At 53.0% G+C, this 27,452-nt stretch overlaps 1 protein-coding gene across 9 annotated transcripts in view; it reads left to right on the forward strand.

Annotated features, from left to right (window-relative positions):
- The first annotated feature begins 261 nt into the window (after positions 1-261).
- Positions 262-27,452, forward strand: part of SLC38A10 (solute carrier family 38 member 10) — a 40,264-nt gene continuing 13,073 nt past the window's right edge. For all 9 annotated transcript variants that reach the window (XM_055408359.2, XM_055408360.2, XM_055408363.2 and 6 more), the window contains exons 1-10: positions 262-667; positions 3,416-3,533; positions 8,297-8,342; positions 9,145-9,238; positions 9,444-9,587; positions 10,436-10,560; positions 13,194-13,296; positions 14,114-14,296; positions 16,504-16,615; positions 17,464-17,570. In XM_055408359.2, the coding sequence (XP_055264334.2) occupies positions 569-667; positions 3,416-3,533; positions 8,297-8,342; positions 9,145-9,238; positions 9,444-9,587; positions 10,436-10,560; positions 13,194-13,296; positions 14,114-14,296; positions 16,504-16,615; positions 17,464-17,570 (1,131 nt within the window). In that variant the 5' untranslated portion in view covers positions 262-568. The remainder of the gene's footprint in view (positions 668-3,415; positions 3,534-8,296; positions 8,343-9,144; positions 9,239-9,443; positions 9,588-10,435; positions 10,561-13,193; positions 13,297-14,113; positions 14,297-16,503; positions 16,616-17,463; positions 17,571-27,452) is intronic.

Below are 27,452 nucleotides of genomic sequence, written 5' to 3' on the forward strand. Positions count from 1 at the left end.
ATACCGTATGTATGTGACAATGTAGAGCTGTGGCGAGTTCCTTGTGCTCCAGGTCCTGAAAGAAAGGGCTCAGGATACTCGGTCCTCAGGAGGATTATTAGCTGTGTGCTGGAACAGGTGGTCGGACACCGGGCCCCGCCCACAGACCCAGCCCACCTCTCATTGGTTTGCTTCCCACCAATCCCCGCCCCACTAGGTCCGCCTCTCTCCGTAAGAGTCCTGCCTGAGCACCGCCTATTCGCCGTCACTTCCGGGCAGAGGAGCCCGCGGAAGGAGGAAGTGTGTGTCAGAGTGGCTGCGAAGCCGGGCTGAGGTGTTCCTGGCTGGCACGCCGCAATTCTTCCGGGTCTGTGCGTGGGGACACGGAGGTGGCCGGCGAGAACCAGCGGGGGAGGAAGACATGAGGCGGCCGTGGGGTCTGGCGGGGTCTGGAGGTTGACTGCCCCTGCCGCCTTCCCAAGAGGCCGCCTCCTCCAGGCAGCCAGCCACCCGTCTCCCACAGGGTCTCACGCCCCACCGTCATCCCGGCGCCTTGAACTGGGGCTCCTGGGCCTCTCGACCCCGCGCTATGACTGCGGCCGCCGCCTCCAACTGGGGGCTGATCACGAACATAGTGAACAGCATAGTAGGGGTCAGTGTCCTCACCATGCCCTTCTGCTTCAAACAGGTGAGTCCAGCAGGCAGTGGTCACCCCCCTCGCCGCCCCAGGCTAACCCCCTCGTGGGAACTAGGACTTGGGGAGGCGGCCCCGCAGCTCACCCGCCCCGTGGCTGCAAGAGAAATTCAGGGAATTCCCTCGAAGAAAAGCTTCAGTTCACCCGCTCAGTCCTGTCCGACTCTCTGCGACCCCATGGACTGCAGCACAGCAGGCCTCCCTGCCCATCATCAACTCCCGGAGCTTGCTCAAACTCATGTCCATCCAACCATCTTATCCTCTTTTCTCAAGGAAAAGCTTAAGAACAATTAATAACTTCAGATCGAAGTGCAAATGTAGCAAAGTAATATGATCTTTCAAAAATGGAAAGTGACCACAGGATTCAATATTATTTTTCTTTATTATTATTTCTAAAAACTCTGACCTGACTGCACTTGTATTCAGAAGCACATCAGTCAAACCTCCAGGCCTTGGAGCTAGTTTGGGGTGTTGGTTACAAGGTGATTACTACATTTTCCAGATTGTTTGCTTAAAATTTGTGCATTTCACCATATGCAAATGTTACCTTGATTGAAAAAATCCGAAATATTAAAAAATTGGTGTCATCCCAGCATTAAATACTGCATGAAAGAAACTCACCATTTTTGAGGTGTGGGTTCATTTGGTTTCTGTTTAATTCACAAATAAACAGGCATTTAGTATGGTAGAAAAGGGAGGTGATAGAATTATCAAATTGGGTAACTTCTTTCCTACAAATGAACTTAGCTTACTGTGTGCCATGCTGGAGATACTGTTACCTCTGCCTCTTGGGGCAGGAGCTGTCTACTAGCTAGGTTGCTTGAGGGTGGAGGAGGAGAGGGACACCAGAGAAGGACAGGTGGCCAGCAAGGCCTCAAAGACCAGTCTTACATGATGAAACCAAATAGGTGGAAAAATGAAAATAAGATGGATATTTTGGAACTGAAAATCGGCATCAGCGTTTAATTTTAGAGTAACACTGCATTTTTCACATTTAGCATCTTTTGGATAAAAATAGCAAAAAGAAAATGCATTTAGCGTTCCCGTGTGAGTGGTTGATCTGACTTGGTTGGTGAGCATGTTGGTGGGAGGATGGAGACTGCAGGGCTATGTAGAAGGCCACGCTGGCGGCTTCAAGAAGCAACATCTGTGTCTTGGCTTGTGAATCCCAGCGTGGGCCAGCCACCTCTGGGTGTTTCTGGAAGGACTACGTGTCCCAGTGTGCATTGCGACTTGCCTGGCACAGAACTGCATCCTGGGATGTGTAGTTGGCTGGTCCTGAGTCTGTAAATGCAGTGCTGCCTTCCTTGACTCCTCTCTGCCAAGTGCCACTGTGGCAGGGCTCTGGTGATTCAGATTTGAATGCCTTACTGTGTGCTGGGCATGAGTCCCCTGCCAGAGCATTTAAAAATGGGCCAGGCTGAGTTGTCTGGGGGAAGAGCTTATTGGTGGGTGCCTTCTTGCAAGCAAAGACCTGGAAGTGGTTTGCCCTGCCTCGAGGACCTGGCCAAGTTAGGACATGCTGTCACTCATCACTCAGACTCAGCATCTTCTCCATGAGAAGCCCATTGGCAACAACACCATGTGAGGCCAACAGGCAATTTGGAGATGTGTGTTTTTATGTGGTAGCGAGGTCACTTAAAAGTTTTTGTTTGGGTTTTTTGTTTGTTTGGTTTTAATAATTTGGGGCACTTTTCCGAAAAATTAGCAATTTGTTGTAGTGTAATATGCATAGAGAAGAGTGAACACATTTTAGGTGTACTCTTGATAGATTTTCATAATATTAACAAACACATGTAGCCAGCTCCCAGATTGAGGAACACAGCATTGCCAGCACCCCCCACCCCTGCCTCCTTACTGAGGGTCGCCCTCCCACCCCCAGACCCCACTGGTCAGTGTTGCCAGGTTTTAACTGTGTCTGAATGCATCATGTCGTAGGTGTCTGGTGAGCATTGCTCAATTTATCTGTTTTTTAACCTTTGCTAGGCAGGCGTGGCATTTCCTATTTGGAGCAGTTAGGAACACGTGTCTGGGGACCTGTCCTGTGGGGTGGTGACCCATGCTCAGGAGAGCTGGCTGGTGGGCTGTGTGTGTATTCCGCTCTGCTAAATGCTAGTAGGACAGTTGGTTGTTTCTTCAGTTTTTGGATTACAGATAAACCTGCTGTAAACATTGGCATGCAGGTTTGTGCATGAACACATGTTTTCATTTCTTTTGGGTAAATACCTAGGAGTGCAATTGCTGGTCAGATGGTGAGTGTCTGTTTAACTTATAAGAAAGGCAAAAATGTCATTTTTAATCTCTTCCTTCCAGAATGTGTTTATCACTCGTAGCTGTTGATCCAAGTGGCTGGAAGGTAGTTTGCTGTAGGGTGTCTGCAGGGAACTGGGGAGACTGGCAACCCCTCACCATTCCTTGAGACTCTGAGAAGGAAACGGGGTCCCTGGTGCTCTTTTGGTGACATGTATATGCTTTATGTCCCTGGGCAGAACGTGTTGACCACTCCATCCAGGAATTGTTACCCATTGGCGTGGGGACAAAGTAGAGCTGGGGCCTCAAGTCTAGGGAGCGGGGGCCAAGGGGAGGGCTTTTGGTCATCGCTTGTGCTGTTCACCTGTGTTCAGTGTGTGAGATAAAGATGCTGGGTAGTTTTATTTTGTTCAGTTCAGTCGCTCAGTCATGTCCGACTCTTTGAGACCCCATTTATTTTGTTAACATCTCACTTTTGCCCCAACACTCCAGTGTGGCATTGTCCTGGGGGCCCTGCTCTTGGTCTTCTGTTCTTGGATGACGCACCAGTCCTGCATGTTCCTGGTGAAAGCTGCCAGCCTGAGCAAGCGGAGGACTTACGCTGGCTTGGGTGAGTGCATTGCCTGCCTGAGAGGGCCGGGGCCTTTCTCAGCACCTTCTTAAGAAGTGCAGCATCTGGATCTGGGGGTGTGGGCCTTCGTCTTTTAAGTACTTTTCTTTCACTTTATTATTTTTTTATTTTGGTCATGCCGCACAGCATGAGGGATATTGTTTCCCTGACCAGGGCTCGAACCCACACCCCGTGCACTGGAAGCATGGGCTCTTAACCACTGGACCGCCAGTGCTTTATTCTTTATTCTACTTTATTCTTAAAGAGTCCTTTGAGCAGCAATCTCTTTTCTTATTTTAAAATTTAATGCAGTTAAAAAAACAAAGCTGTTAACATCAACATATTTTAAAATTGAGTTAATGCTTGTCCTCCTGCCTTCTCTTTATGCACATCCACACAGAGAGGCCCCGCCCGGTTCAGGCAGCCTCGGCAGCTTCTGCTCCTACGCCTGCGGCCCCGGAGCCTTCCTTCCAAGCTGCCTGACCCAGATATTGCTGCACGTCTCCACCTTGAATGCCATGGGCAGCCTGTCCTTGGGCTCAGGCTTGTAGCGGCGGCAATTCGTCACCTCCTCCGTGGCATCCTCTGTCCTGTTGCTGTTGGTTGCAATCTCGTTCCCTCTAGTTCTTTCTTCCTTTGATTTCAGCTGAGGCAAAGAAGGCTGTGCTTTCCACCTCCTTTCAGTTTGATCTGTTTCCTGGGCAGCCTGTCTCTGAGGGCAGGGCCCCCACTCTCCCGCCCGCCGCAGGCTGGTGTGCAAAGGCTGCATTCTCTCCGTCACCTCGGACCTTTCGACTCCATGTTGCATTCTGGGGACACGTGGTGTGGGTGTTGAAATACAAGTACACGTGGTCTCAGAGGCTGCCCTATGCACATCTGGGAAAGACTCCCATCCTCTGGCTGAGACCCCCTGACCTTCCAGCTAGTGTGTGGCCCGGATGCTGGGTCCGCTCGCGGAGGCCCTGGTGGGCCCTCGGCTCACATCTCTCACGGCAGGGAGGAGGTGCCAAGAGGAAACAGTGTGCAGGGTTCCCAGGGCCAAAGAAAATAAAAACATCTGTGAGCCCCACGCGTGGGCTTTTGGCAGTGTGACCTCTGGTTTCCTTCTATTCTGCCTACTTTGCATTGGCACCGAGATACTCACATTTGTTCTGACCTCAAAACTGAAGGACTGCTTCCTTCTCTCTCCATTCTGATAAGAGTGGTGCTGTCAGACTCTTTCATTGCTGTGGAGTCACTTGGGGAAGTGAAATTTAGTGGCTAAATTTGACTCGCTCCCATGAGAGCAAGTTCTACTTGGGATATGTGCACCAGAGCAGGTCCCTTCCTCCTTCTGCGAGGCTGTGGCTTTTGGGGTGACTCTTTCTCCCCGCTCAGGGTTCCCATGAAATGCTTGGCTATGCCCTGAAAGAGTATGAGTGACCCTGGACTGGGGAGGCTGTGGTTTTTGACAGTTGTCCATCTGAATATTCTTAGAAAGTCCTTGAGAAGGCAAACTGGTTTGGCGAGGTGTGAAAGATTGAAGAAAACTACCCATGGACACCCTCCTGCGTGGTTGGCTGGGGCTCCTACCTTTAACTGCTTGTGATGGCTGCAGCCCAGTTCTGACTACCCAGAGGCAAAAATAGATCTGAAACCACCTGTGGTCTCTGATTATGCCTTTGGTACCAAACAAGATGGAGCATTTGTGTGAACTCCCACAGTCCCCCCAGGCCCAGCCTGCAGCATCAGCTGCCCTTTGTCCTGGCTCCATCCTGGCACCATCTCTGAAATGGAGAGACCCCGCTACTTGGAAAGGAGCCCTACGCAGGAGGAGATGGGAGTCTCTCGGACCCTATGGACCAGCAATCCTCCCACGCCTCCTGGGCCGTTTCCACTGCTTGTAGGTCTTCTGTCTTCCTCCTCCTCCTGGCCCAGAGCTTGTGCTGCTGCCAGAGATGGTGGCCTGGGAGAAGAGAGCCCACTGCATGCCAGTCCTGCAGGCCCGGGACAGATGGCCTCTGTCTGCAGAGCCCCCAGCACATGTCTGCTGGGCCCATGGGCATCAGACAGCTGGGGGTGGGGGGGTGGGGGTGAGGAGATGGACAGACCTGGAGACAGTACAGTGCAGGGTGTGGAAACGGCTGAAACGGCAGAGGCATCCTCAACAAATAACCTTTTTAAGCTGTCCGCGCTCCAAGGAACGGGTGGGAGGTTTTCTCAAGTTTGAGTTTGCGACATTTCTCAGTTTGGTTCATCCCGGGAAGTGACCACGGGGCTGCCCTCCCTGTGCTGGCCTGTGCGTAGGCATCACTGGAGAATGAACTTTGCCAGTTTGGGGAAATACAGCTCTGGTGTGTTTTGTGTTTTGTGTGTGCGTTTTGTGGTGTTCTGTTTTCTGCTTGTAGACCCAGTTCTGTGAATTTTATCTACTTTTTATCTGCTGTTCCTTTGCCTTGTGTGGCTGACTTTCAAGTAGACTTTTCAAACCCCATTTTCAGAAGATATACAGCTATACCAGATAAGTCAGCTGTCCCTAGAAGTCATGGCCCCATGAGGCCAATCTGACCCGGGCCCTGCCTGCAGAGGTGACCAGGCCTTGCTGCCACCTTGGAGCGCTCAGCTGTGTGCAGCAGCTGCTCTGGCACCGCGTCTGTGGTCCTGTCGTCTACCCGCCCAGGTTTCTGTGGCCCTGGTCAGCCTGCTGCCCAGTCATGGCTGGGTGGGGCCTGCAGAGGGCCTGTCCCTCCCTGCCTGTCCCAAGCTGTGTGACCTGTACCTGTGGATACTTGGCTTGGGAAATGAGGGTCATAAAACCATCCTTTCTGACACCCAGGATTCTCTGCACTCCCCCACCCCTTGTTTATCCAGCAAATGGTCATCATACCCCCCAGGCAGATGGCAGCGGGAGTCAGGTGGCAGGCTCTGGGGAGGGCTGGGTTGAGGTCACTGCCCTCTGCGTGAAAAGCACAGTTTGGTGTGTGCTTCTCCATCTCTGCCCGATGAGTGGAGGCTGTGGACTGTGGGTAGAGAGCGTGGGGTGGGGCTGGGGTCCCGAGTTCCACAAGGTGGTCTGAGTGTCAGTTCTGTGTGCTCAGCAGCCACAGAGCTGTGGGCCCGGTTGTGGCCCCAGGAGAAAGCCCTGAGCCAGCCTCTCTGGGGAGACTGGGGAGCCCCTCCTGACAGCACTCCCGGCTGCACACCTGGCAGGAGTGCCAGCTCTGGGTCCCCATGGGGCCCAGCCCATGAGCTGCAGCGAACCTGCCGCAGATGGAGAGGGGAGGGCTGACCCAGGAGCCTGGGGAAGGGACCTGCCTTCTTGGAAACCATCCAGCAGATGCCACCCAGCCTCACGGGGCAGGTCTGGTGCTGTGGTTCCGGCCCAGAGGGGTGGGAGGGCAGTCCCTGGCTTGACAGGCAAGAGGCTGAGGGCCGGACGCTTGGTGTGTGGGGTGTATGTGGGACTGTCCCGGCTGAGAGCCTGGTGGGAACCACAGGCCTTCTCAGCACAGGCAGTGCCTCGGGGGCAGCCGCTCTAGGATCGTCCTTCTGGGAACCGGTCGAGTCTTTCTGGGTGAAAAGGTGCTGCCTCATGACTTTTCTCTGTCTTCCTAGAGCAACTTTAGTTTCCTTTGTCCAGAATGCGGGTGTGTTCTGGAACTCTCTCTGGCAGGGTGCTCTGAGCACTTCGAATATGCTGTAGTTGCTCAGCTTCCTTTTGGAGAAGGAAAAGGAATGGGATGGCTGGGCCCCAGCCACCTTCACGTTAAGGGCACCGGACTGTGTGTCTTAGAGGACCCTGAGGTGCAAGTGTCCATGTGGTAGTTGGACAAGCTGGGAGGCCGGAATGACCCCCGGTTTGCTTCCCAAGGCCGCCTGCCCTGTGGCTGTGTAGCCCAGGGGTTCCACGTTCACTGGCTTTTGGCAGTGCTCTGACTTTTCCTTAATAGTTTGAAAGTAAAGTAGTAGTGTTTTTTGGACTCGTTCACATCAGGCGGCCTGTGTGTTCCCTGCTTTTTGGTCTCCTGGATGGCTCTGCCCGTGTGAGGAAGGGGGCTGTGCTGTCACGCACACCCCCTTCTGCTTGCTCCTGGAGGATCAGAGCTTCTCTCAGCCCTCGTCCGGCTCACCACGGGGCTGGGTTGCAGGGGTTCCCGGCCTCTGTGAGGTCCAGGGTGGGGCCTACTGAGTCAGCTCTTAATCTCTCCTCTGCTGGAAACAGCTCCACTGTCAGGAAGGACGGGCAGAGGGGCTCCTCCAGGCTTGCGTGCACTTGTCCCCTCCTGTCCCAAAGCACCTTGCTCGAGATTTTCTGCTAAAACCACAGAGTGAACACGAAGGCCCTTAGCCAGTCCCCTTGTTATGACTGGGAAAACCAGATGTGCTGGGGCTGGGCTGACCGCCCTCCCTGGGCACCCCCAACCCTTTCCCGGGCAGCCCCTGACCCAGGCAGGCCTGCCTTGGTCTCCTTATTGGCAGCCTAGCTTGCCCAGAGGGAAACTGCTGCTTCCCTGGAACCATTTTCCTTTTCTTTGTGTATGTGTGAGTGTGAAAAGTGACCTACCCTAGCTTTGTTCTTATTTTCGGTGATTCTTATTTGTTGAAGGTAGATCTGAAAAAAGCACGGGGCCAAAATTTTCAAATATCCCCTTATAGCTGTAGAACTCCAGGCCTACAGGTTTTTGTCAGATTGCCTTTCACAATTTTTACTGGTGATATTTTTACTGATGTGCTTCTCTCACTTTAGACTGAGTGTTCATTCTCTTTTTCCCTCCCTACACTAGCATTGCATGCCTACGGGAAAGCAGGGAAGATGCTGGTGGAGACCAGGTAGGTGGTGCTGTTCTGTTGGGGTTAATTCTCTCTGTTCTTCACTTGTGACCAAAGAGAAACAGGAGGATTGTTACACAATGAGCCGCATGTTTCAGTCGTGGATTGGTTCATAGCTTAAAATATTTCTCTGAAGTGTTACTAAATAGTTGAAAGTTTAATTTATTGTACCCTTAAAATGATTAGTGTCAACCCTGAAAGCCTTATTTAAGTCTTACTAAGAAAAATATAGAAATGGAAAACCCAGGGAGCACAGCGAGGGGGCACTCCCTCGGCTTTACTTCATCTCTGGGTTCTGTTCCCGAAACTCAGATGCCCCCCTGCATCCCGCCCCCTGCCCCGAACACTGTTGCATAAAGGTGGCATTAAACTGGAAATGTCATATTCTCCCTTTGGAGTAAAATTTTATGAGATGAACAAAATGGCTGAGAAATTGCACTTTTAGGCTTCTAAATTAGGGAATTGCAAACTGAAAAGAATAACCCTTTTCTGAAGCAGTTGATTGTTCTTTTAACTTGTCTTAACATCACAGTGCATTTTTGTACCACCTGAAAGAATTTTTAGAACCTCCTGCTGAGAGAAAAATGTAATTCCACATAAAGAAGAGTTCAGTGTTGCTTAATATTCACTCTAAGTAAAATAGCGCGAACTCCGCAGCCAAACCCTGGAAACTGTTGAATGTCAACACTGTGTCTCCCGTTTGACCCCTCCCTTGGGTTGTTGCGTGTCAGCGGCCAGGGGGATGCAGGTGCGCCTGGGACCCCCGATGCTCAGCTCTCAGGCTCGCCCGCCTTCCTTGCAGCATGATTGGGCTGATGCTGGGAACGTGCATTGCCTTCTACGTTGTGATTGGTGACCTGGGGTCCAACTTCTTTGCTCGGCTGTTTGGGTTTCAGGTAAGGACATCTGCAGGTGTGCGGTACGCCTCACGGCTGCTTGCGTGGCAGCCCAGGGACTGTTTCAGTCCACGTCTCGGACGGGGAGCAGTGGGAGGGGCTCTGAGACCAGCACGCCAAGAAGCGAAGCTGGGCCCCGGTCAGCCCGGGGCTCAGGGTGGGAAGCCCAGGCTGTCCCTGGGCCAACGCGTGGTGCTCCGCCCAGGTCACGGGCACCTTCCGCATGCTCCTGCTCTTCGCGGTGTCCCTGTGCATCGTGCTTCCGCTCAGCCTGCAGAGGAACATGATGGCCTCCATCCAGTCCTTCAGCGCCATGGCCCTCATCTTCTACACCGTGTTCATGTTCGTGGTGAGTGTCTGGCCGCCGGCTGCCGCCGAGGTGGATGGGAACGTGACGTAGAATCCGCCACGGGAGCCCGGTGGCCAGACAGGGCCGCAGGGGCGGGGAGCGCTCTGAGGCAGGGAGTGAAAGTGTGATGCTCTCCAGTTCACAAAGACCTTTTCTGTGGGCTTTGTGGCCAAGAGTCAGGAGGGCAGCCTTTTGTCACAAGGGGGTGAGAGCAGCTGTTGTCTAATGAGTGTTTATCACTGACTGTTGGGGGGCAGGGGGCTGCAGTCTGGAGCTGACACTCAGGACGCCCCTTGGAACCCCCTGGGCCTGAGCCCCTGACTACTTCAGTGGGAGCAGAATGGGAGGGTCTGTGCAGAGGGCTCTCCGTAGAAGACCGAGCCCCAGGTGGTGTCTCCAGTGCCCCTCGGCTCTGAGGGCCAGCCCAGTGACCCTCCCCCTGCCTCTCCAGGCTACCCTGTCCTTGATGGATCTGTCTTTTAAATTATGTCTGCTCAGGACTGGCAAGGACCTGCCAGCTTGGGGGACTGTCCTGACCTGGAGGCGACTGGGGTGGGCACAGCAGGTGGGCCTCATTGCTTACCATCTGCAGCCCTTGACGGGCAGCTGCCGCCGGTGCCAGGAGGCCCCGCAGCTCCTCTGGGCAGCACCTGGCCAGCTGGTGGCACAGCAGAGAGCTGAAACCCCGGGGCCACGCACTACTCCCAGCCCCTCCAGCCGGTGGCACCAGGCTGCGCTGTGGGGGCCTGCACTGTGGTGCCAGCCGCCTCGGTGCCCTGCCTGGCCCTGGCCCGAGTCCCACCTGTGTGTGCTGCCCGGTGCTGAGCTCCGTTTCCTTCTCCTCTCAGATCGTGCTGTCCTCCTTCAAGCACGGCCTCTTCGGTGGGCAGTGGCTGCAGCGGGTCAGCTACATCCGCTGGGAGGGTGTGTTCCGCTGCATCCCCATCTTTGGCATGTCCTTTGCCTGCCAGTCGTAAGTACCACCTACTCCCGGGGCCCTGGGGGTGAGTGTTATGAGGGGAGGCTGCCATCCTGGGAGCGGGAAGCACCATTTCTTTCAGTGGATGATCCAGGCCACGAGGAGTAAGGTGTTCTTCACCTGGCCTCTCCCCGCTCTGGGTTCAGAGTGGGAGTTCTATGTTTGCTGGGAGAGAAATTGACTTTGTTCCTGAGATGTGTTGCCGGCACTGTTGGCGACAACGCCCAGTTTGCCAGATCCCCCACGAGCAGAGTTGGCTGTGGGGAACACAGTACAGCCCCGAACCATCTGACTCACAGAGTCCCGAGCGTTTTGCCAGAATTTAGTTATTCGTGTGAGAATATTTAAGAGGGAATTGCACAAACATTGACTTCAGACTGCTGCTGGGACGCTTTCAGAGGCGCGCATGTGTGTGTGTGCGTGCGCGCACACGTGTGTGTGGTTGAGCAGGCGTGTGCTCTGGCACTTGGGGCTGTAAACGCAGAGCAGTGATTTGCATAATTCCAGCAGCCCTACCTTCTCCAGCAAATGACAGGAGCCTACGATCCATGCCTGGTCGGGTGGTAACCCTGCTCAAAAGAGGCTAAAATCCAGTGGGGACAGGAAAGGACCATCGGTGGCGGGGGTGTGGCAGAGCAGCCCCCCGTAGCTCCACGGGCATGAACCGTGCCAGTCGTAAACGTAACAGATGAGACTTGTTCCGACTACTGTGTTTACACCCACACGCGAGATCCAAATCGTCGTTTCCCACTTCTCATCTCTCTTGGCAGCTCGGTTTCCACCACAGCACACTCCGCTCTTGCAGTTTAACGTCCCTGTTAAAATTAGTGACAGAAGCTACATCCTTTTGCCGTGTACCTAGTTACCGATTGTCCTTTTTTCCTGTGGGTTTGGTCTGGCTTTCCGGTGGGGCTGCTCTGTCATCAGGTAGGTCTCTTGGGCTTGGTTCTCAGGTTGAGTTATGGGTTCTGGAGCGGGGCGGGTTGTGAGCTCATATTCCGTCTGCCGCTCACGGAAGGCGCGGGGCCTGGGGATGTGCCCACATCCCCTGGGGAGTGGAGCCGAGAGGTCCAGAGCCGGGGCTCTTCCCCGCACATCTGGCCCCAAAGCGCATGCAGGCTGGGAGCCCTGCTACCCTTGCCAGGTGGCCATGGGCCCCGCTGTGTGGCTGGTCTCCCCACCCTGGGTGGACTGGACCTCCACTGTGCTATCAGCGTGTGGCCCTTCCTGGTCTGACCTCAAGGCAGATGAGTGCAGGGCGGCGCAGGACCAGCAGGCCCCCAGAGCAGCTCAGAGAGAGCGCTGAGTGTGTGGAGGCCCAGGCCGTGCAGGGGCAGGCGGATACCTCTGACTCAGGTAAACTGAGTCACTGGCTGCTCAGTGAGATGGCCAGGTGCTCTGCAGGTGCTGGGGGTCTGGCTGCTGCCATCAAGCATCCCGGGGCACAGGCAGGATTGAGGAAGGCGGGCACCACAGCCTGGCCACACCCATCCATTCCCGCATGTGGGCACAGCCCCTCCCCTCCTGGCTCCTGGGCAGGGGCTTCTCCCCGTGTGTGCTGGGGATGCCCCTGTCCTGAGATCTGGTGCTGGGGCTCCCTGGTGTGGGCCTGGCCCTGGCCCTAGGAGCTGGGCAGTGCCCAGATGCTGGTGTCAGTCCCCCTGCAGGTCCTCTGCCACCTCCCTGGTCTGCACGGGTGTGTGTGCATGTGGCCGCTGACTGCCCCCTCTGTAGGACTGAGGTGGGGACAGCTGTCCATGGTGACTGTTGCCCACCAGCAGAGGCCAGTGGGACAGTGTTCAGGGCCAGGACCGGTGCCAGCTTCTGCCAGCCAGGCCTCCCCCGTCCTTGTCATTTGCTATCAGTAACATTAGTGGGCCCTCTTTGTTCTCCTTTCACTTTTTTTAAGGCAGTTTTGGGGGTGGCTCCACTGACTGTCATGCTTTTCACTTAACATCCTGATGCGCCCCCTTCCGGCCTCCCGTGTGGCGTGACCGCCGGCCCCGGCTCCCTGGGTGCCAAGCCTGAGCCCTCAACACAGCGTCACCCTGCTGTCTCCTCTCAGGGCTGCTCAGGGCACCGCCCTCCCTGTCTGCCTCCGTGTGGCCTGCCTCTCACAGGTGCTGGCTCCCTGCCTGCCTTTGCAGAGAGCCCACGTGGACGCATCCGTCCCTCACCCGGCAGCTCTGCCCTGCTGGCCCTGGGCTGTGGGGCTGCAGCCACTCTTCCATCACAGAGCTGGGTCCATGCCGGCTGAACCCCTCACTGAGGCGCTGAGATGGGCAGGCGGCCCGGCTTGTTTGTTTAACTTTCCATTCTTTTGACAGCGACTCTCTGAACCGCTTCCTGCTTCCCCTGTAAACACGGGCTGCTTAGCCCAGCCCGGAGCTCCCCGGAGCGGTCACGCTCCTGCTGCAGTGGAACAAACGGCCTTTCATCCTGTGGCACTTCTGAAATGTTTACAGAGAGTGCGTGCAGGGAGCGCGCCGAGTGCCGTCCGTAGTATTGTGTGAGCCCGGCCACGGCGCTGGTGGCTGCTGGCGTTGTGGGAAGGCAGGTGTTGGAGACTCGGCTGGGGGCCTGGAAGAGACGAATCAGCTCCGCAAAGTCGCTCATTATTTTTACAGCCAGGTCCTGCCCACGTACGACAGCCTGGATGAGCCATCAGTGAAAACCATGAGCTCCATCTTTGCCTCCTCCCTCAATGTGGTCACCACCTTCTACGTCACGGTAGGAACCCTTCCATGTCCCTTCCCCTCCCCCGGCTCCTGCAGTCCCCAGTGCAGGCCTGTCCTTGCTTCTTCCCATCCTGGTGGCCGAAGGGCAGCTCTGCCCCTCCACTCAGCTCTAGGGTGGCAGGGCGCTGACTCTCCAGGTGGTGTTGGAGTCCCCATCCCCGGAGGAGCGTGGGCACCTCAACCCAGGGCCTGGAGCCTCCGCACGACCTCTGCTGACTCACTGTGGAAAGGTGGTGCAGCAGTGAGAAACTCGAGAAATAGCAGAGAAAGAAAATCACAAGTTCCAGCCCGTAGACGCAGATACAGTTCACGTGTCAGTAGATTTTCCCCTCCAGTCTTCTTGATTCTCTTCACTGTTTTTTTACATGGCAAATAGAGTGATAAATTCGTTGAGAGTCTGATTTGTTTTCCTGAACCTTGTGGTTTCGCCACTGTTGTCAGTTTTTCCAGATGGTCCATCAGATTGTTGTCCATTCAGCCCGTGGGGACGGCAGTTTACCCCACGGTTCCCGGGTTTGGGTTTTGAGCCACGTTAAATCCAGCCCCTCCGTGGGGCTCATGGGGCATGCCTCTGCTCACTTTCCAAGCAGGCAGCTCCCTTCTCTTGGTGCCTTGCTGTCCAAGCAGGGAGAAGCCACGTGGGACTCTCACCTTCAGGGCTTCCATCTCTGCTCATCAGAGAGGACTTGTATGAGTCAGGAGCTGGTGGGCCTTGTTCCTGCTATAGCTGCTCATGACGAGGTTCGAGGGCATTCCAGGGAGGGTGTGCCTCTCCCGCCACACGTCCCCTGCTGTCGTTCCCCCTGCAGGTGGGCTTCTTCGGCTACGTGAGCTTCACCGAGGCCACCGAGGGCAATGTGCTCATGCATTTCCCCTCCAACCTGGTGACCGAGATGATCCGTGTGGGCTTCATGATGTCCGTAGCCGTGGGCTTCCCCATGATGATCCTGCCCTGCAGACAGGCCTTGAACACTCTGCTCTTTGAGCAGCAGGTAAGGTGCTCAGGGCCCCTCGGATGGCATTCTGCCCAGAATCCTCTTTGTCCTGGCCTCAGTTTCATTGTCCTCCAGTGGCTTTTGCTAGTTCCTTATTTTCCTGGGCAGTAGCAGGCAGAGCTTTTTCTAGTTAAAAATCAGAAACTCCAGTTAAAATGGAATCTTTTAATGGGGATTTTTTTTTTTTAAACCAACCAACTTTGGAGAAAAGAGTGCCAGATCAGCCAGGTTGCTTCCTGCAGGAGACATGGAGTCAGGCTCAGTGTCCAAGCAGCTTAGGTCCCGTTGGAGGAGTAGTGGGAAATCGGGGGCTTGCTTCAGCATGAACCCCTGGGAGAGGAGCAGGTGGGAACTCAGGAGAGCTGGCTTGACTGACAGGCATGTATAATGGCCGGCCAGGTGGGCCGATGGGTGCTGGGGTCAGGCCACCGTTCTCTTTAGGTTCGTGTAACAGAAAGTTTTAACAGTTTGACGGAAGACATCTGAGCCCTGAGAGAGACTGAGTTTCGTTTGCTGTCGTATGTGTAGGCCCGGCTCCATGTAGTCCTATGCGAGCAGTTTTCAAATGTATAGTTGGAACCCAGACTCCCCCGCTCACTGCTGCCCAGTTGACAACACGTGGTACAGGTGTGGTAGCTCATGCCCCCGGGCAGGGGCATGGGGTTGGCCCCGTCTGTCTGTGGTGGTTCTTGTGTTGCTGCCCAAGTCCCTAAGCCTGGTCTATGGCGTCAGCCAGGACTCCTGGTGGTCAGTTGAACTGCTTCGGCCACTGAGGCGGGAAGGGGAGAGTCCAGCAGGCAGGCAGGGAAGGTGGCTACTTAGGACAGCTGGAACCAGGCTTGTGGTCTAGTGGCTGGCACGTGGTCGAGTCGGCCTCCCTCGGATTCTGCCACCAAGGCCAGCACCTTGAGGCAGAGCTCCCGGCCTGAAAAGCTGGCTGCCCAACCTCCGCCCCTGTTCAGGCACCTGGGCACCACGCAAGACTCTGTCCCCTTGGGGGGCACAGCAGGGCAGCTCATGGAGCCCTGGGGTCCTTGTTTGATGCACATGTGTGCTTCATATCTGAGTAGCATTTGTGTCTCTGTATGTAACCCATTTTAACCATTTTTAAAACTAGAAAATCAGTACCGGTGATAAAGGCAATGTTAACTCAAGTGGAAAGCTTACCTGCGTGTCTCCATCCTCACACGAATGACCCCTTCTGCTCCCCTCAGCATCTGTGTGCATCTCTGCAGATTTCCTCTCGCTGCGTTTTCTCCTGTCTCCAGTCCACGTGTATCCATGGAAACCCCCAGCATCACTGCACCCTTGCTCTCACCTCCTAGTCGTTGCTTGACGTCTCCTGGTCACCCTTGACCTTTCACAGATAACTCCCATGACCCCTTGATGCACATAGCTGCTTGTTTCTTCATCTCTTAGAGTGTTTCCTGGGGACATTTTTGCAGGATTCTGAGCCAGAAGGTGTAGACCTAACACCCTCCCTCTCTAGTCCGTTCTGAGAAAGCCACCATTGCAAGTCAATTCTGGATATTGGGTGCCTCCAAACTGTAGTTCGAGAAGGGTTGAAGCTTCCCTTGAGTGGTGTTTTCCTAGCCCAACAACAGTAATCACGGTCGGCCCCTCCTGTGTGCACAGCGCTGTTCTAGAAGTTTCTCTCCCATCACCTCCCACCACAGCCTGATGAGATGCTTCCGGTGCCCCTGTGCCTTTGGGTACAGAGGCCGAGGCCAGAGATGGTCTCTTGGGCTTGACTGTAGCATGCTGTGACTTCTCCCCTTGTGTTCTTCCTGGACTCACCTGCTGGCAAAGCCGAGCATGTCTGTGCACACGGGGGGCCTACCGCACCCTGAAACTGCTGCGTGTTACTGTGAGTGGGGCTGTGTTCTGCCTCCTGTGCTATGCGGCGCTTTAAAAAATCTGTCACAGCACTGCTCTAAAAGGAGGATGGAAGGATTTGTTCTGAGTTTCTCAGAATGAAGTTACCCCCATAGCTGCTGTGAGGAGCAGCCTAGGCCTTCTGGGGGTCCGAGCTTCTGGTTGCAAGTTCACGTTCAGGCATAGCTGCCTGTGCTTGGTGCGCTCACCCACCGCCTCCTAGGCCGACCCGCCTGGGGTGTTGGCAGAGCCCTTTAGGGACGTGCTTACAGGAGAGTGGAGAGGAAATTGGTCATTTCTAAATCTTGTTTTTATTTTCTTTCATATAGCAAAAAGACGGGACCTTTGCCGCTGGAGGCTACATGCCGCCCCTGCGGTTTAAAGCCCTCACCCTCTCGGTTGTGTTCGGAACCATGGTCGGTGGAATGCTGATCCCAAACGGTAAGGCAGGGGGCTGCTCCAGTGACCGGCCTCCCACCGGCTTATCTCGCCCTCCCCGACCCCGTCCTGCTGTTGTGCGCCCCTGCCTCTTGGGTGTTCAACCACAACACCCAGAGTCTTGCCACCGTCCTGTCTGGTCAAAAAAACGGGTCCAGAGACTCTTGGGTGCTGTTTTCTTTGACACCCTGAGAAAAGCTAGGGAGAACACGCTGCAACTTGATGGGACAAACATGTGGGTGGAGCTGCGGTGTGGGGTCCAGGCCTGATGTGTGAGTTAACGGTTACCAAGCCGTCCTTCCTTACTTCCGACTCCCGATTTTGTTGACACGTCACTGAGGGCAAAGGCCTTGCTCCAGCACAGATAAAGCTTATTGTCCTCAGACATCCAGTGGGCCCCACATGCCCTCCAGTCAGCAGCCTCGAGGCCCCCACCCTCCTGGCTTCCCCACAAACCGGGACAGGTTCTGCTGGATCACTTGCTGGGCACCAGGTGGGGTGATGTAAGATGAGCTGGCCCAGAGACCCCCGCTGGGCGCCCGGACACTCTACAAGGAGCCGGAGCAGCGATGTGGGCCCAGCATGAGGCAGGTAGGCAGGATCCCTGTTAAGCTCACCTTGCTGTCAGGGCAGCCGAGGTTCAGAGAGGGAGGACTTGCCTGAGGCTTCTGGCCACACGCAGCCCTTCATCAGTGTCAGGGTGGACACCCCAGCTGTCTTTGTCAGCACAGCTGGCTTTGCCCTGCTCCTCACTGCTGTCCAGCAGGACGCGTAGAAGGGTCCTTGTGGGAGAAGATGCTTCCTCACCCTGCTCGCTGGAAGCTCACCCCTCCCTGTGGCTCTCTCGCCAGTGGAGACAATCCTGGGCCTCACAGGCGCCACCATGGGAAGCCTCATCTGCTTCATCTGCCCGACGCTGATCTACAAAAAGATCCACAAGAACTCACTTTCCTCCCAGGTGCGTGTGGCATTCTCACCCCACTCCTGGTGGGGCTGGGTCGGGCCGAGCAGGAGGGCATGTGCTCTGATGGCTACTGTGAACTAGTTGTGTTCCTTTCGCACAAAAGGATCGTGGTCCCACAGGTCTGGGAAACATGGGTCTACGCCACGGTGAGCAGCCTTGCACCCCAGGGCTGCCGAGCTGAGCCAAACTTGTCTGCGCCTTAGGTACTGAACAGCATTTCCCTGCCTGTCTGTCTGGTGACTGGATTATCCATGTGTGCCTGTCGCGTTCCACGACCCTGACTCCATCCTTTGCTGAGGTTGCCTGCAACTGTCTTGCTAGGGACTGTGGTTTTATTTTTTTTAATTTATTAGGCTGACCCGGGTCTTAGTTATCTGACATGTGGGATCTTTAGTTGCAGCATGCACGATCTAGTTCCCCGACCAGGGATTGAAGCCAGGCCCCCCTGCATTTTGAGTGTGGAGTCTTAACTGCTGGACCACCAGGAAAGTCCTTGGGGACTGTCTTGTTGGTGTCACCTCTCCAGGTTTTCACTGTTGCGGACAAAGCCACAGTGAATATGTGGGTACACGAGCATTTCTATACATTTGAGAAAGTACTGTAGGAAGCTACCTGGGTCTGGGATCCCTGTATCAGAGAGCAAGAGTTTCTCTTCAAGGACCCATGTGCGGGTCAGCGCTATAGCTCTGCAGCTGACCTCGGCCTCTCCCTTCCATTGGCCCGAGGGTGATGGCAAGTCTTGGCTTCCCTGGAGTGAAGGTGAGCATTTCTCTTTCCCTGAACTGTCCATGCTTTTTGCTCACTTTTTATAGAGTTGTTGAGCTTTTGGTAAATTCTTTGGGAACATAGTATACGTAAGGCAAAGCACATAAATCTCACATACAGCTTGATATATGTTGGCTAAGTGAAATGAAAAATGTGAGTGTTAGTTGCTCAGTCATGTCCGACTCTTCAGGACCCCATGGACTGTAGCCCGCCAGGCTTCTCTGTCCATGGAATTCTCCAGACAAGAATACTAGAGTGGGTAGCTATTCCCTCCTCCAGGGGATCCTCCCAACCCAGGGGTCGGACCCAGGTCTCTCAGATTGCAGGCAGATTCTTTTCCATCTGAGGCACCAGAGGGTGTGGCTAAGTGAACACAGTCACAGAACCACCTCAAGGGCAGATACAAAACTCTCCAGCACTCGAAGCTTCCCTGGGGCACCCTAGTCTTTCCTCCACAGAGGTTACTCCCTCTCTTCTTATGTTTTGGAATAATTTTGCCTGCCTTTCAAGTTAGTGAAAATGGAGGCTCACAGGAAGTATTGGTGAGTGTCTGGCCTCCTTCCTTAGCTTCACGCCTGAGTTCCCAAGTTACTGCTGGGTGGCCAGGGGTGGTCTGCCCACCTCCCTGCCATATGCTTCTCCATGTAGGAGTCTGTGGTCACCCAGAGCTGAGTGTCCTGGATGGGCTGCTCCGCCTGTTTCTTCTGGTGCAGGCCGTGTGCACTTTGGTTGGCAATTCTCTTAGGTGTGGAATTGTTGGGTCCTGGGGTTATGTCTGTCCAGTTTTGGTAGACTTTTCCAGACTTTACCCAGCTTTCCATAGTGGTCCTCGGGCACCATATTGGAATTTTAATCGCGTTGACATCTACAGTCCCTTTGTCGGTCTCTAGCCCTTCCACTGGATGTATAGCAGTACCTCATTTGGGTTTTAATTTGTAATTTTCAGGTGACTGATGACACTGAACACCTTTTCACGCTCTTGTTAGTTGTGTGGGTTTCTTTTGTGCCTTTCAAGTCTTGCCCAGTTTTTATCTGTGAGTTGTCTTCTTATTGATTTGTGGAGGTTTGTTAAAGATTTGAGATCCAAGACTTTTTTCAGACATGTATATTACAAATGTTTTCTCTCACTCTTGGCCGCCTTTTCACTTTCTTCTGATCAGCAGCTGTTCTTAATTTTAGTGTAGTTCAGTTTTTTGAGTTTTTCTTTTGCTTTGTGCTTTAAAAAACATTTTTTTTTTTTTTTAATTTGACTGCACCGGGTCTTATTTGTAGCATGTGGGATCTAGTTCCCTGACCAGGGATTGAACCTGGGCCTTCTGTGCTGGGAGCACAGAATCTTAGCCACTGGATCACCAGGGAAGTCCCTTGCTGTGTGCTTTTGATGTACTATTTAAGAAAGTTTTGCTTATCCTCAGGTCCTGAAGACAGAGTACTCTGTCATATTGTAGAAGCTTTTTATTTTCTCTTTCACATTTAGATCCATGCCCATCTGGAGTGCCGGGTGTGTGGCAGGGGTCAGGGGTCATGTTCTGGGTGGCTCTCCAGTTGGGCAGCACCCTTTTGCTCTGGCGTCAGTCACCTGCGTACATGTGAGAGTGTGAACTCCCATCACGGGTCTGTCCGTCTCTCCCACACTAGTGCTCCCCGCGTTGATTGCTGAGGCTTTGTAATGGGTCTTGATGCTGGCAGCTTTATTCTTCTTCAGGGTGGTTTTACCTATTATTAGTCCTTTTCATTTCCAACTCAATTTTTTTTCAATTAAAAAAATATTTTTTTGGCTGCACCGTGAAACACGTGGGATCTTAATTCCCCAACCAGGGATTGAACCCATGCTCCCTGCAGTGGAAGCCAGGAGTCTTTAACCACTGGGCTGCCAGGGAAGTCCCCCAACTCAGTTTTAGAAGTGGCTTCTCAGCTGTTGGTGTTTGACTGGGGTTGCATCAAACTGTCAGTTGAAGACTTGACATCATCATTTACTTTACAACTTTTCCTAATTTCCATCCTTATTTCTCCTTTCGCCAGTGGCTTACTTATTTAACACTAAAATTTTAATTTTTCCTAGAACAGCGTTAAGTAACAAAGACACTGTAATAAGTTGGGAGAGAAACCACAGAAAAAAGGGAGAACATTTTAGTACTTTTAATAGTACTGTTTACCTGGTCTTTGAAAGAGAGACCCCACGGCTTTATTTCCCACTGGTCCTACGTGTTAGGTAGCCAGCCCTGCTCTTGATTGCCCTGCTTCTCCCGACGCAGGTCTCAGACCTTTCCTTATTGGAGCCCCCTCTGTCTGCAGCCTTCTGGGGACTCCAGCTGATTTTCACCAGTGGTTTCTCTAGATTTCCAAACTTTGGGGGATTTCCTGGTACTCTTTTTGATTGATTTCAAGCACAGTTCCAGTGTGGTTAGAGAACCAAGCTGAAGAACTTCAATCCTTGGACGTTTGCTGGGGCCCAGCAGGTGGTTGATTCCGATGGATGTTCAGCTGTCTGGCCGTCTGCAGTTGTTGGATGCAGAGCGCATCCCGTGTGTGTTGGGTTGAGTTTGCTGTGATTTTTTTAGATTTTTATGTATTCTTACTGATTTTTTAATCTCCTTGTATATCAGTTATGAGAAAGGTATGACAGTTTCCATTTGAACTACATAAAGGTTCACGTGTCTTTTAGTTCTACCAAGTTTCGCTTTTTGTCCTGAAGCCACGTTACTATTAGCTTACAGTTTTAAGATGGTTATATCATATTAAACTGACCCTTTTCTGGATGAAGTGTCCCTTTTTATCTTTGGAGATGATTTTCTCCTTAAAGGCAGCCTTGTCTGATATAGTGTAGCTAATCCAGGTTTATTTTGGGTTTATATTTGCACAGTATAGTTTTTGTTATCCTTTACCTCTGTACCTTTACGTTTAAGGTTATGTCTGGGGTAAGAGCATATAGTTTGCTTTTGTTTTGTTTTGATCCAATCTGTTCATAGGAGTATTTAAGACTGTTTACAGTTAATACTGATTTGGGGGGTGGGGATTAAAGCTTCCGTCTTACTCTATTTTTTATTTGCCCTGTCTGTTCTTTTTTCTGTTTCTTTCTTTCTTGCTGCCTTTTGGATGAATCAAGCATTTTAAAGTATTTGTTCTCTATTCTTCCTTAACTGGTGTTGTACATTTCTGTTCCACTAGTGGTTATATGAGGCAGTTTAATGTGAATCCTTTGGTTTATTAGAGTTGACCATAAATTAGTTGTTTTTCTTTTACTAATTCCCAGATGAAGTAACCATCCAACAATATTTTAACTCCATTTATCTTTGTCTTTGGCCTTCAGTGCTATTGTTTTTATGTGTTTTAATTTTATGTGTATTTTAAACACTACAAGACATTATTTTTGTTGTTCAGATAGTTGATGTTTGTTTATTTTGATCCTTTGCACCCTCTTGGTTTTCTGGGGCCTGGTCCCATCCCCTGGTGTGCTTGGTAGTTTATGGAGGTGGGTGTGAGAAATCGTACAGTCCCTGGATGATGTTGTCCTGTGTCCAGCAGACGGAGGATGGGAAGAAGGCCTGTGTCCACTTGCGAGCAATCTGTGTCAGGTTTGCCTTCACTCCTAGGGTGTAGCCCTTCCTGAGTCTCAGCTCGATCACCCGCAGGTTGCTAAATTCTCTGCTTAGCTTTCATCTTTTTGGCAGCTGCTCTCTGCACGACTCGGCGCAGCTGGTGGCTGGCACGTGCCTCGGGGAGAGCTGTGCACAGAACGTGGGTGCCTCCTGGAGGGTTCCTTTTCTACAGGATCTGGTTCTGGCTGTGTGGAGCCCGGGGCTCACCCCGTCTGTCTGCCGGCTCCAGGCTACTGCTCTGCTGTCCCGGTGCCCAGCACTGCTGACCAGGAAAAGCCTGCCCTGGTGGGTGGTGCTCGTCTCTGTTCTCTGGCTTCTCACTCCTCAAGTCTCAGCTGCCGAAGCGGTTCACCCGTGCCTTCAATTGAGGATTTTAGTGACTTTTAGGGACTCCTTATAATATGAGGCAGTTATTTCATTACCTGCCAAATGGCAAAGGTTTTTCCAAGTTTTTGAAGTCCCAGTGTTTTAGTCTGTCAGACTCTTTTTAGGAGAGAAAAAATGTCATTATTGAAATGATCCTCCTGTGCCAGTGTAATTTTAAGGAATTTTTTTCATCAGTTCCTGTAGTAATTCCAGAACTTCATTTTTCCATTTAAATCTTTTTTTTTTTTTTCCTGTGCCACATGGCACATGGGATCTTAGTTCCCAGACCAGGGATTGAACCTGTGCCCCCTGTAGTGGAAGTGTAGAGTTGTGACCCGTGGATCACCAGGGAAGTCCCCCATTTAATCCTTCACTCTTCCGTATTCTATTTTGGTGTAAGAAACAAAGTAGGTATCCTCAGTTTTTTCTAGATGACTGCCTAGTTGTCAGAATACTGTGAGTCCGTTACTGGTATGAAATGTTACTGCTTCTGTGTATTAAATTCCTGTATGTATTTGGGCTTGTTTGGGACTTGTATTTTAATTTCCTGCCTGTTCTGTCCAGTGATGTGGCCATCCGTACGTATGTTGTAATTACCCAGCCTTGTGATGGTACTCCCTTGCCTTGTTGTGTGGCTCTGAAAGTGTTTTAATTCTAATCTCTCTTGTTTCATTAATGATGTTTCTGGTTGTTCTTGATGACTTTCTTTTTTTTTTTTTGGCTGCGCCACATGGCTTACAGGATCTCAGTTCCCTACCCAGAAATTGAACTCAGGTCATAGCAGTGAAAACCCAGAATCCTAACCACTAGGCCACCAGGGAACTCCCTGTTTACTTTCTATGTGAATGTTCCAATCAGCTGTTCTGACTCTTAACAAAAATAAATCCCCCTTTTTGGTTTTGGTCTACTTGGAATTCATTGAAGCTGTGGATAAATTTAGGAAGAATCATTCCCTTGATACTCCGGCTAATCTGCGGAGTGTATTTGTGAGCCTCCCAGTGTGATAATGGGGTGTGGTGTTCAGTTGTCACGGCTGCTCTCAGCCCACCTTCCCCGTCTCCATCTGCTGGACCAGCTTCTGTCTGCTCTGTGTGCTGGGGGTACTGGGACCTCCCTTTCCTTTGGCTTTTCTGACTGTTTGTACCTAGGGAGGCTGTAGATTCTCATTTATCGACTTTTTACCCACTGACGCGATGGCCTCTCTTGGTAATTTCACCTCCCCCTTTCTGGTTGTTTCTTGTCTGTGTCATCTTGTGCCTCTCTCCGTGGCGCTGGGGGGTGAGGGGCCAGCTCGTTGTCTTCCCAGCTGAGCTGGGACAGCTTGTAGTGTTGACTCGGCACATGTAATGCTGGCTTTGGCTCCATGTACAGAAATGAACATGCGCATTCAAATGCCCCCATGTTTCTGTAGATGTGAACACACTTAGAATCACGTTAAAGCAGCATATATCCGTGCCTGTTTTAATATGGATTGTTAAAACTGGAAAGCACATTGAATCATATTAACTGCTTTCTGACCACGTGCAGAGAAGATGGTAGGTTTCCCCACTGGACTTCATGTTCTAGTGAGGTGCATTGTGGATCAGTCCTGGGGTGGACCATCTGATTGTGGCATACCATTTGTATGTGTTGCTGTTTTACTTCTGAATGTGGAGTTTTCATGTTTTGAGAAAAATGAGCTTTGCAAGGGGCACACTCAGAAATGTGACGGGAGTCTGGTGTGCAGACCTAGGGCCTGGAGGGCACCGCTTTGAGTGCGTCCCTGCTGTCCCGGGAGCCTGGTTGCTGCTTTCCTGGATGGCACAGACCTGGTGTCAGCCTGAGTCCACCTGCCCTACTGCCTGAGTGCTGCCGGCACTGAGGTGCTTGTCCCTGGCCCTGGCCCTCCGGAAGAGGCAGGGAAGGTGGGCCCGCAGGTTATGGGCCCATCACAGCTGTGCTGGAGAAAGGCACCAAAGAGTGTTCTGAGAAACATCCTTAGAAGAATAAGAAGTGACAGTAGAAACACTGCTGGCCCTTAGTTAGTTGAAAAGAAACCTTATCTGTCATCACCAGTTCATCCTTTACATTGAAAATTCAAGAACTTGGAGAAGCTCTTCAGTGGGGCTGAGTTAGAGGGGTGGGTTTGCCACCTGGAATTGACACTGTGGCCGGAAGCCAGCAGAGGGAGCAGGGCCACCTGGAACTGGTGGCTGGTGGGAGGCAGTGGAGCCCTGAGCTGGAGCTGCACCAGCCTCCACGGGAGGGTCCGAAAGCGCCACTGTGCTCCTGAAACAGGGATGTAAATGCCCACTGGGACCTCACCCAGACTGTGACACCTCCGCCTCAGGTCTGGGGTGCCTGCCGTGCCCTGATCACACTGCACTGAAGACCTGAACTGGGGTGCACGCGGCAGACTCTGGAGCCCCTGCCCCGAGGTATGAGCTGTGTTTGAACATGTACGTCTTCAGTCTCAGGTGTGAGCAGTGAAAGGGGACACCTTCACTCTGGGCCAGTGCCTCTCTCTGGTTCTGGGTTGGGAATCCCAGCAGACTGGGGGCCCTGGGGTGTCACACGTGGTCCCCAGGCCAAGTCCGTGGTTTTGTCATAAATACCGGGGCTGAGATGTGTTTGCATTTCTCCTCCTGGTGGCTCTGTAACTGGTTAAGAAGAACAGAAGTCAGGGCTGCTTGATCAGATGTCTAGTGTACCAGGTTCACTTACCAATCTTGTCCCATTTTGAAGCAGCTTTTGGACTTGCAGAAGTTGTACCTGAAAGATGGGTTTTGCAGGCACGAGCCCCTCCTGTCCCTATCCTGAGGCCGTGGCAGCCCGGTACCCCTGCTGGCTTCCGCTGTGTTCTTCCATCATGGCTGGTTGGTGTGGTGCAGACCTTGGCTGTGGACCCTTCTTCTGGGAGCAGCGTCTCTTTCTTGCAGAACTTTTGGGGGATGGGTGGTCATCCCTGTTCACACACGTGTGGCCCTCAACCTCCCATACTTCATGGCAGAGCGGCAACCCGAGAGCATCTGCCGTGGGGGCCGTGTTTCTGCCCTGGTGCGGACTGACTGTCACCTCCCAACACGTGCCTGCTTGCACACTACGATCTGGTCACTGCAGTGGCACTGCCCGTGGATCTAGAGTCCCTCAGTGTCAGGCATGGCCCTCCCACGTCCTCACTGATGCCGGCCTGACATTAATCCGCTGCTCTCTTCAAGCTGGGGTTTGCTTTGGCTCCCCTGCCTGGGGGTTTTCATGGACCTGTGGCATTTCTTTAAAAGAAAGGGTTAGAGTGGAGAGCTGGGATCTGTTACAGCTGCTCTGGTGGGGCCAGCGGGCTGCTCACGCTTAAGACAGTGGTCGGCTGGCGGGTACCCCACAGAACCCTGGGCAGCTCAAGCGCCAGGTGTGTCAGGGGACGAGGGGGTTCCCAGCAAAGGGTGGGGTGGAGACGGCTGCTGGGTAGGGGAGCACAAGTGGGTGTCTTCATGGACACGGTGGAGATGGGAAACACACTTTGCGGGTGGGGTCATGCGATGTCTGGGCCGGAGGCAGAGACAGGTGTGTGCATGGCGCCATGCAGCGCTTCCTGGCTCCGTGCAGGCTCTTCTTTGTAAGTTGAACTTAAGTTGACACTTTCTTGGCCTTTTTAAGCTTGCTGTCTCCCAGCGTTGATGGAGTTAATGTTTTTTATTTTGTGTGCGATTTGTTTCTTTAAGGCCAGAAAGCCGAGGGTTGAAATAAATCATTCAAAGCCATGGATGAAATGTTGCCTTTGGCTTGTTGGTCTCCTGTGGAATGTTCAGTGATGTCCCCGTAAAAATAACCCAACACAGAAACGACCAACCAGCTGTCTTCATCTCTGTGTCAAAACCATTTTAGGGGCCACCCAAATCGGCCTGGAGGGGACGGGCTTCTGTCGGTGAAGCCCAGGCTCACCTGGCTCTGTCGTGGGGGCCGTGGGAGCTCCCCTCCACTCTGGCCAGCCTCGCAGGCAGAGCCGCTTCGGCTGTTAGAGTGCTTCAGTAGGGCGCTCACTTGGTCGTGCCCTCGTCCTGTCGGTGCCACAGGGTCCAAGGCTGGACATGAAGTTCTTTTTGCTGTTTTCTCAGTCGTCAGCTAGAGAAATACAAGATGCAAGGGATTTAAAGTTTCTTTTTTATTTTTAAAAACTACTGTGGTGGTGTCTGCTGTTGCTTCTTGAACCTTCCCTTTGTGGTGAGCGGGTGTAATGTGCTGCTCTTTGAACTCACAGCTGAAGCTGGTATCCACACGTTTTTAAGAAAGTTATTTGAAGTGGGGGACAGGAGTCGGGAGCTCTTGACCCCAAGCTGTGCTCAGTGTTTCGATGCTGCTCAGACATGAGGGGCTCAAACCCAACAACATCCCCATGCGCACCTGACTGAGGCCAGCTGGTAGTCAGTACCAGAGGGGCCCTTTGAGTCCATGGCACTGACTGGGCCTCTCTGAAGCATTGCGGACCCTGGAGCATGGCCAGCATTTTGCCTCTGTGAGCCCCAATCCAGCTCAGTGTTTCCAGAGTGACAGTGGAGAAAACAGACTTTCTCTCTGAGGTTCTCCACATCGGTTGGCATCCACCTTCAGGAGCACAGGGCCTTTCTTCCTGTCAAAAATTTTTCTTCTGCAGTTGTGTTGAGCCTGGGAAAGTCTCACCGGTTCTTTTGAACTGATATTTTTTTTAAAGAGTCAACGTGCCTTTCAGGAAAGGTTTGCGTTCTGGCTCTGAGAGTGTGTGGAGGTGGGTGGCGGGGTCCCCAGGCTCTTCAGGCAGGCTGCCTCGTGGATCTTCTCTGAGGACCCAGGAGTTACTGCTCCCTGGGAAGAGCCAGGTGGGCCAGGCTAGGAAGAGCAGAACGAGCTGCGCCCACTGCTGTGACAGCAGAAGTCACACGGAGAGCATCGGTGGGCCCCATGTGTGCCGGGGCTCCAGGGCAGACGGCGTCACAGCACGAGGGGTTCCTGTCCTGAGTCGCTGAGGGCAGCACTTCCAATCAGCCTCGGGGCCATCGCAGGAGGGACGGGGTGGGGACAAGGCCTCTCGGTGAGTGGCAGCGCATCCAGCTCAGCTTGCCGGGTAGCACCGATGGGCACTGACAGCCAGAAGGGGCGAGGAGCCACCTCCTCACAGCCGTCCTGCCTGTGCCCT

Source organism: Moschus berezovskii, chromosome 20 (assembly GCF_049115385.1).
Source record: "Moschus berezovskii isolate FMDL1 chromosome 20, NW_MosBer_1.0, whole genome shotgun sequence".
Classification (NCBI taxonomy): Eukaryota; Metazoa; Chordata; class Mammalia; order Artiodactyla; family Moschidae; genus Moschus; species Moschus berezovskii.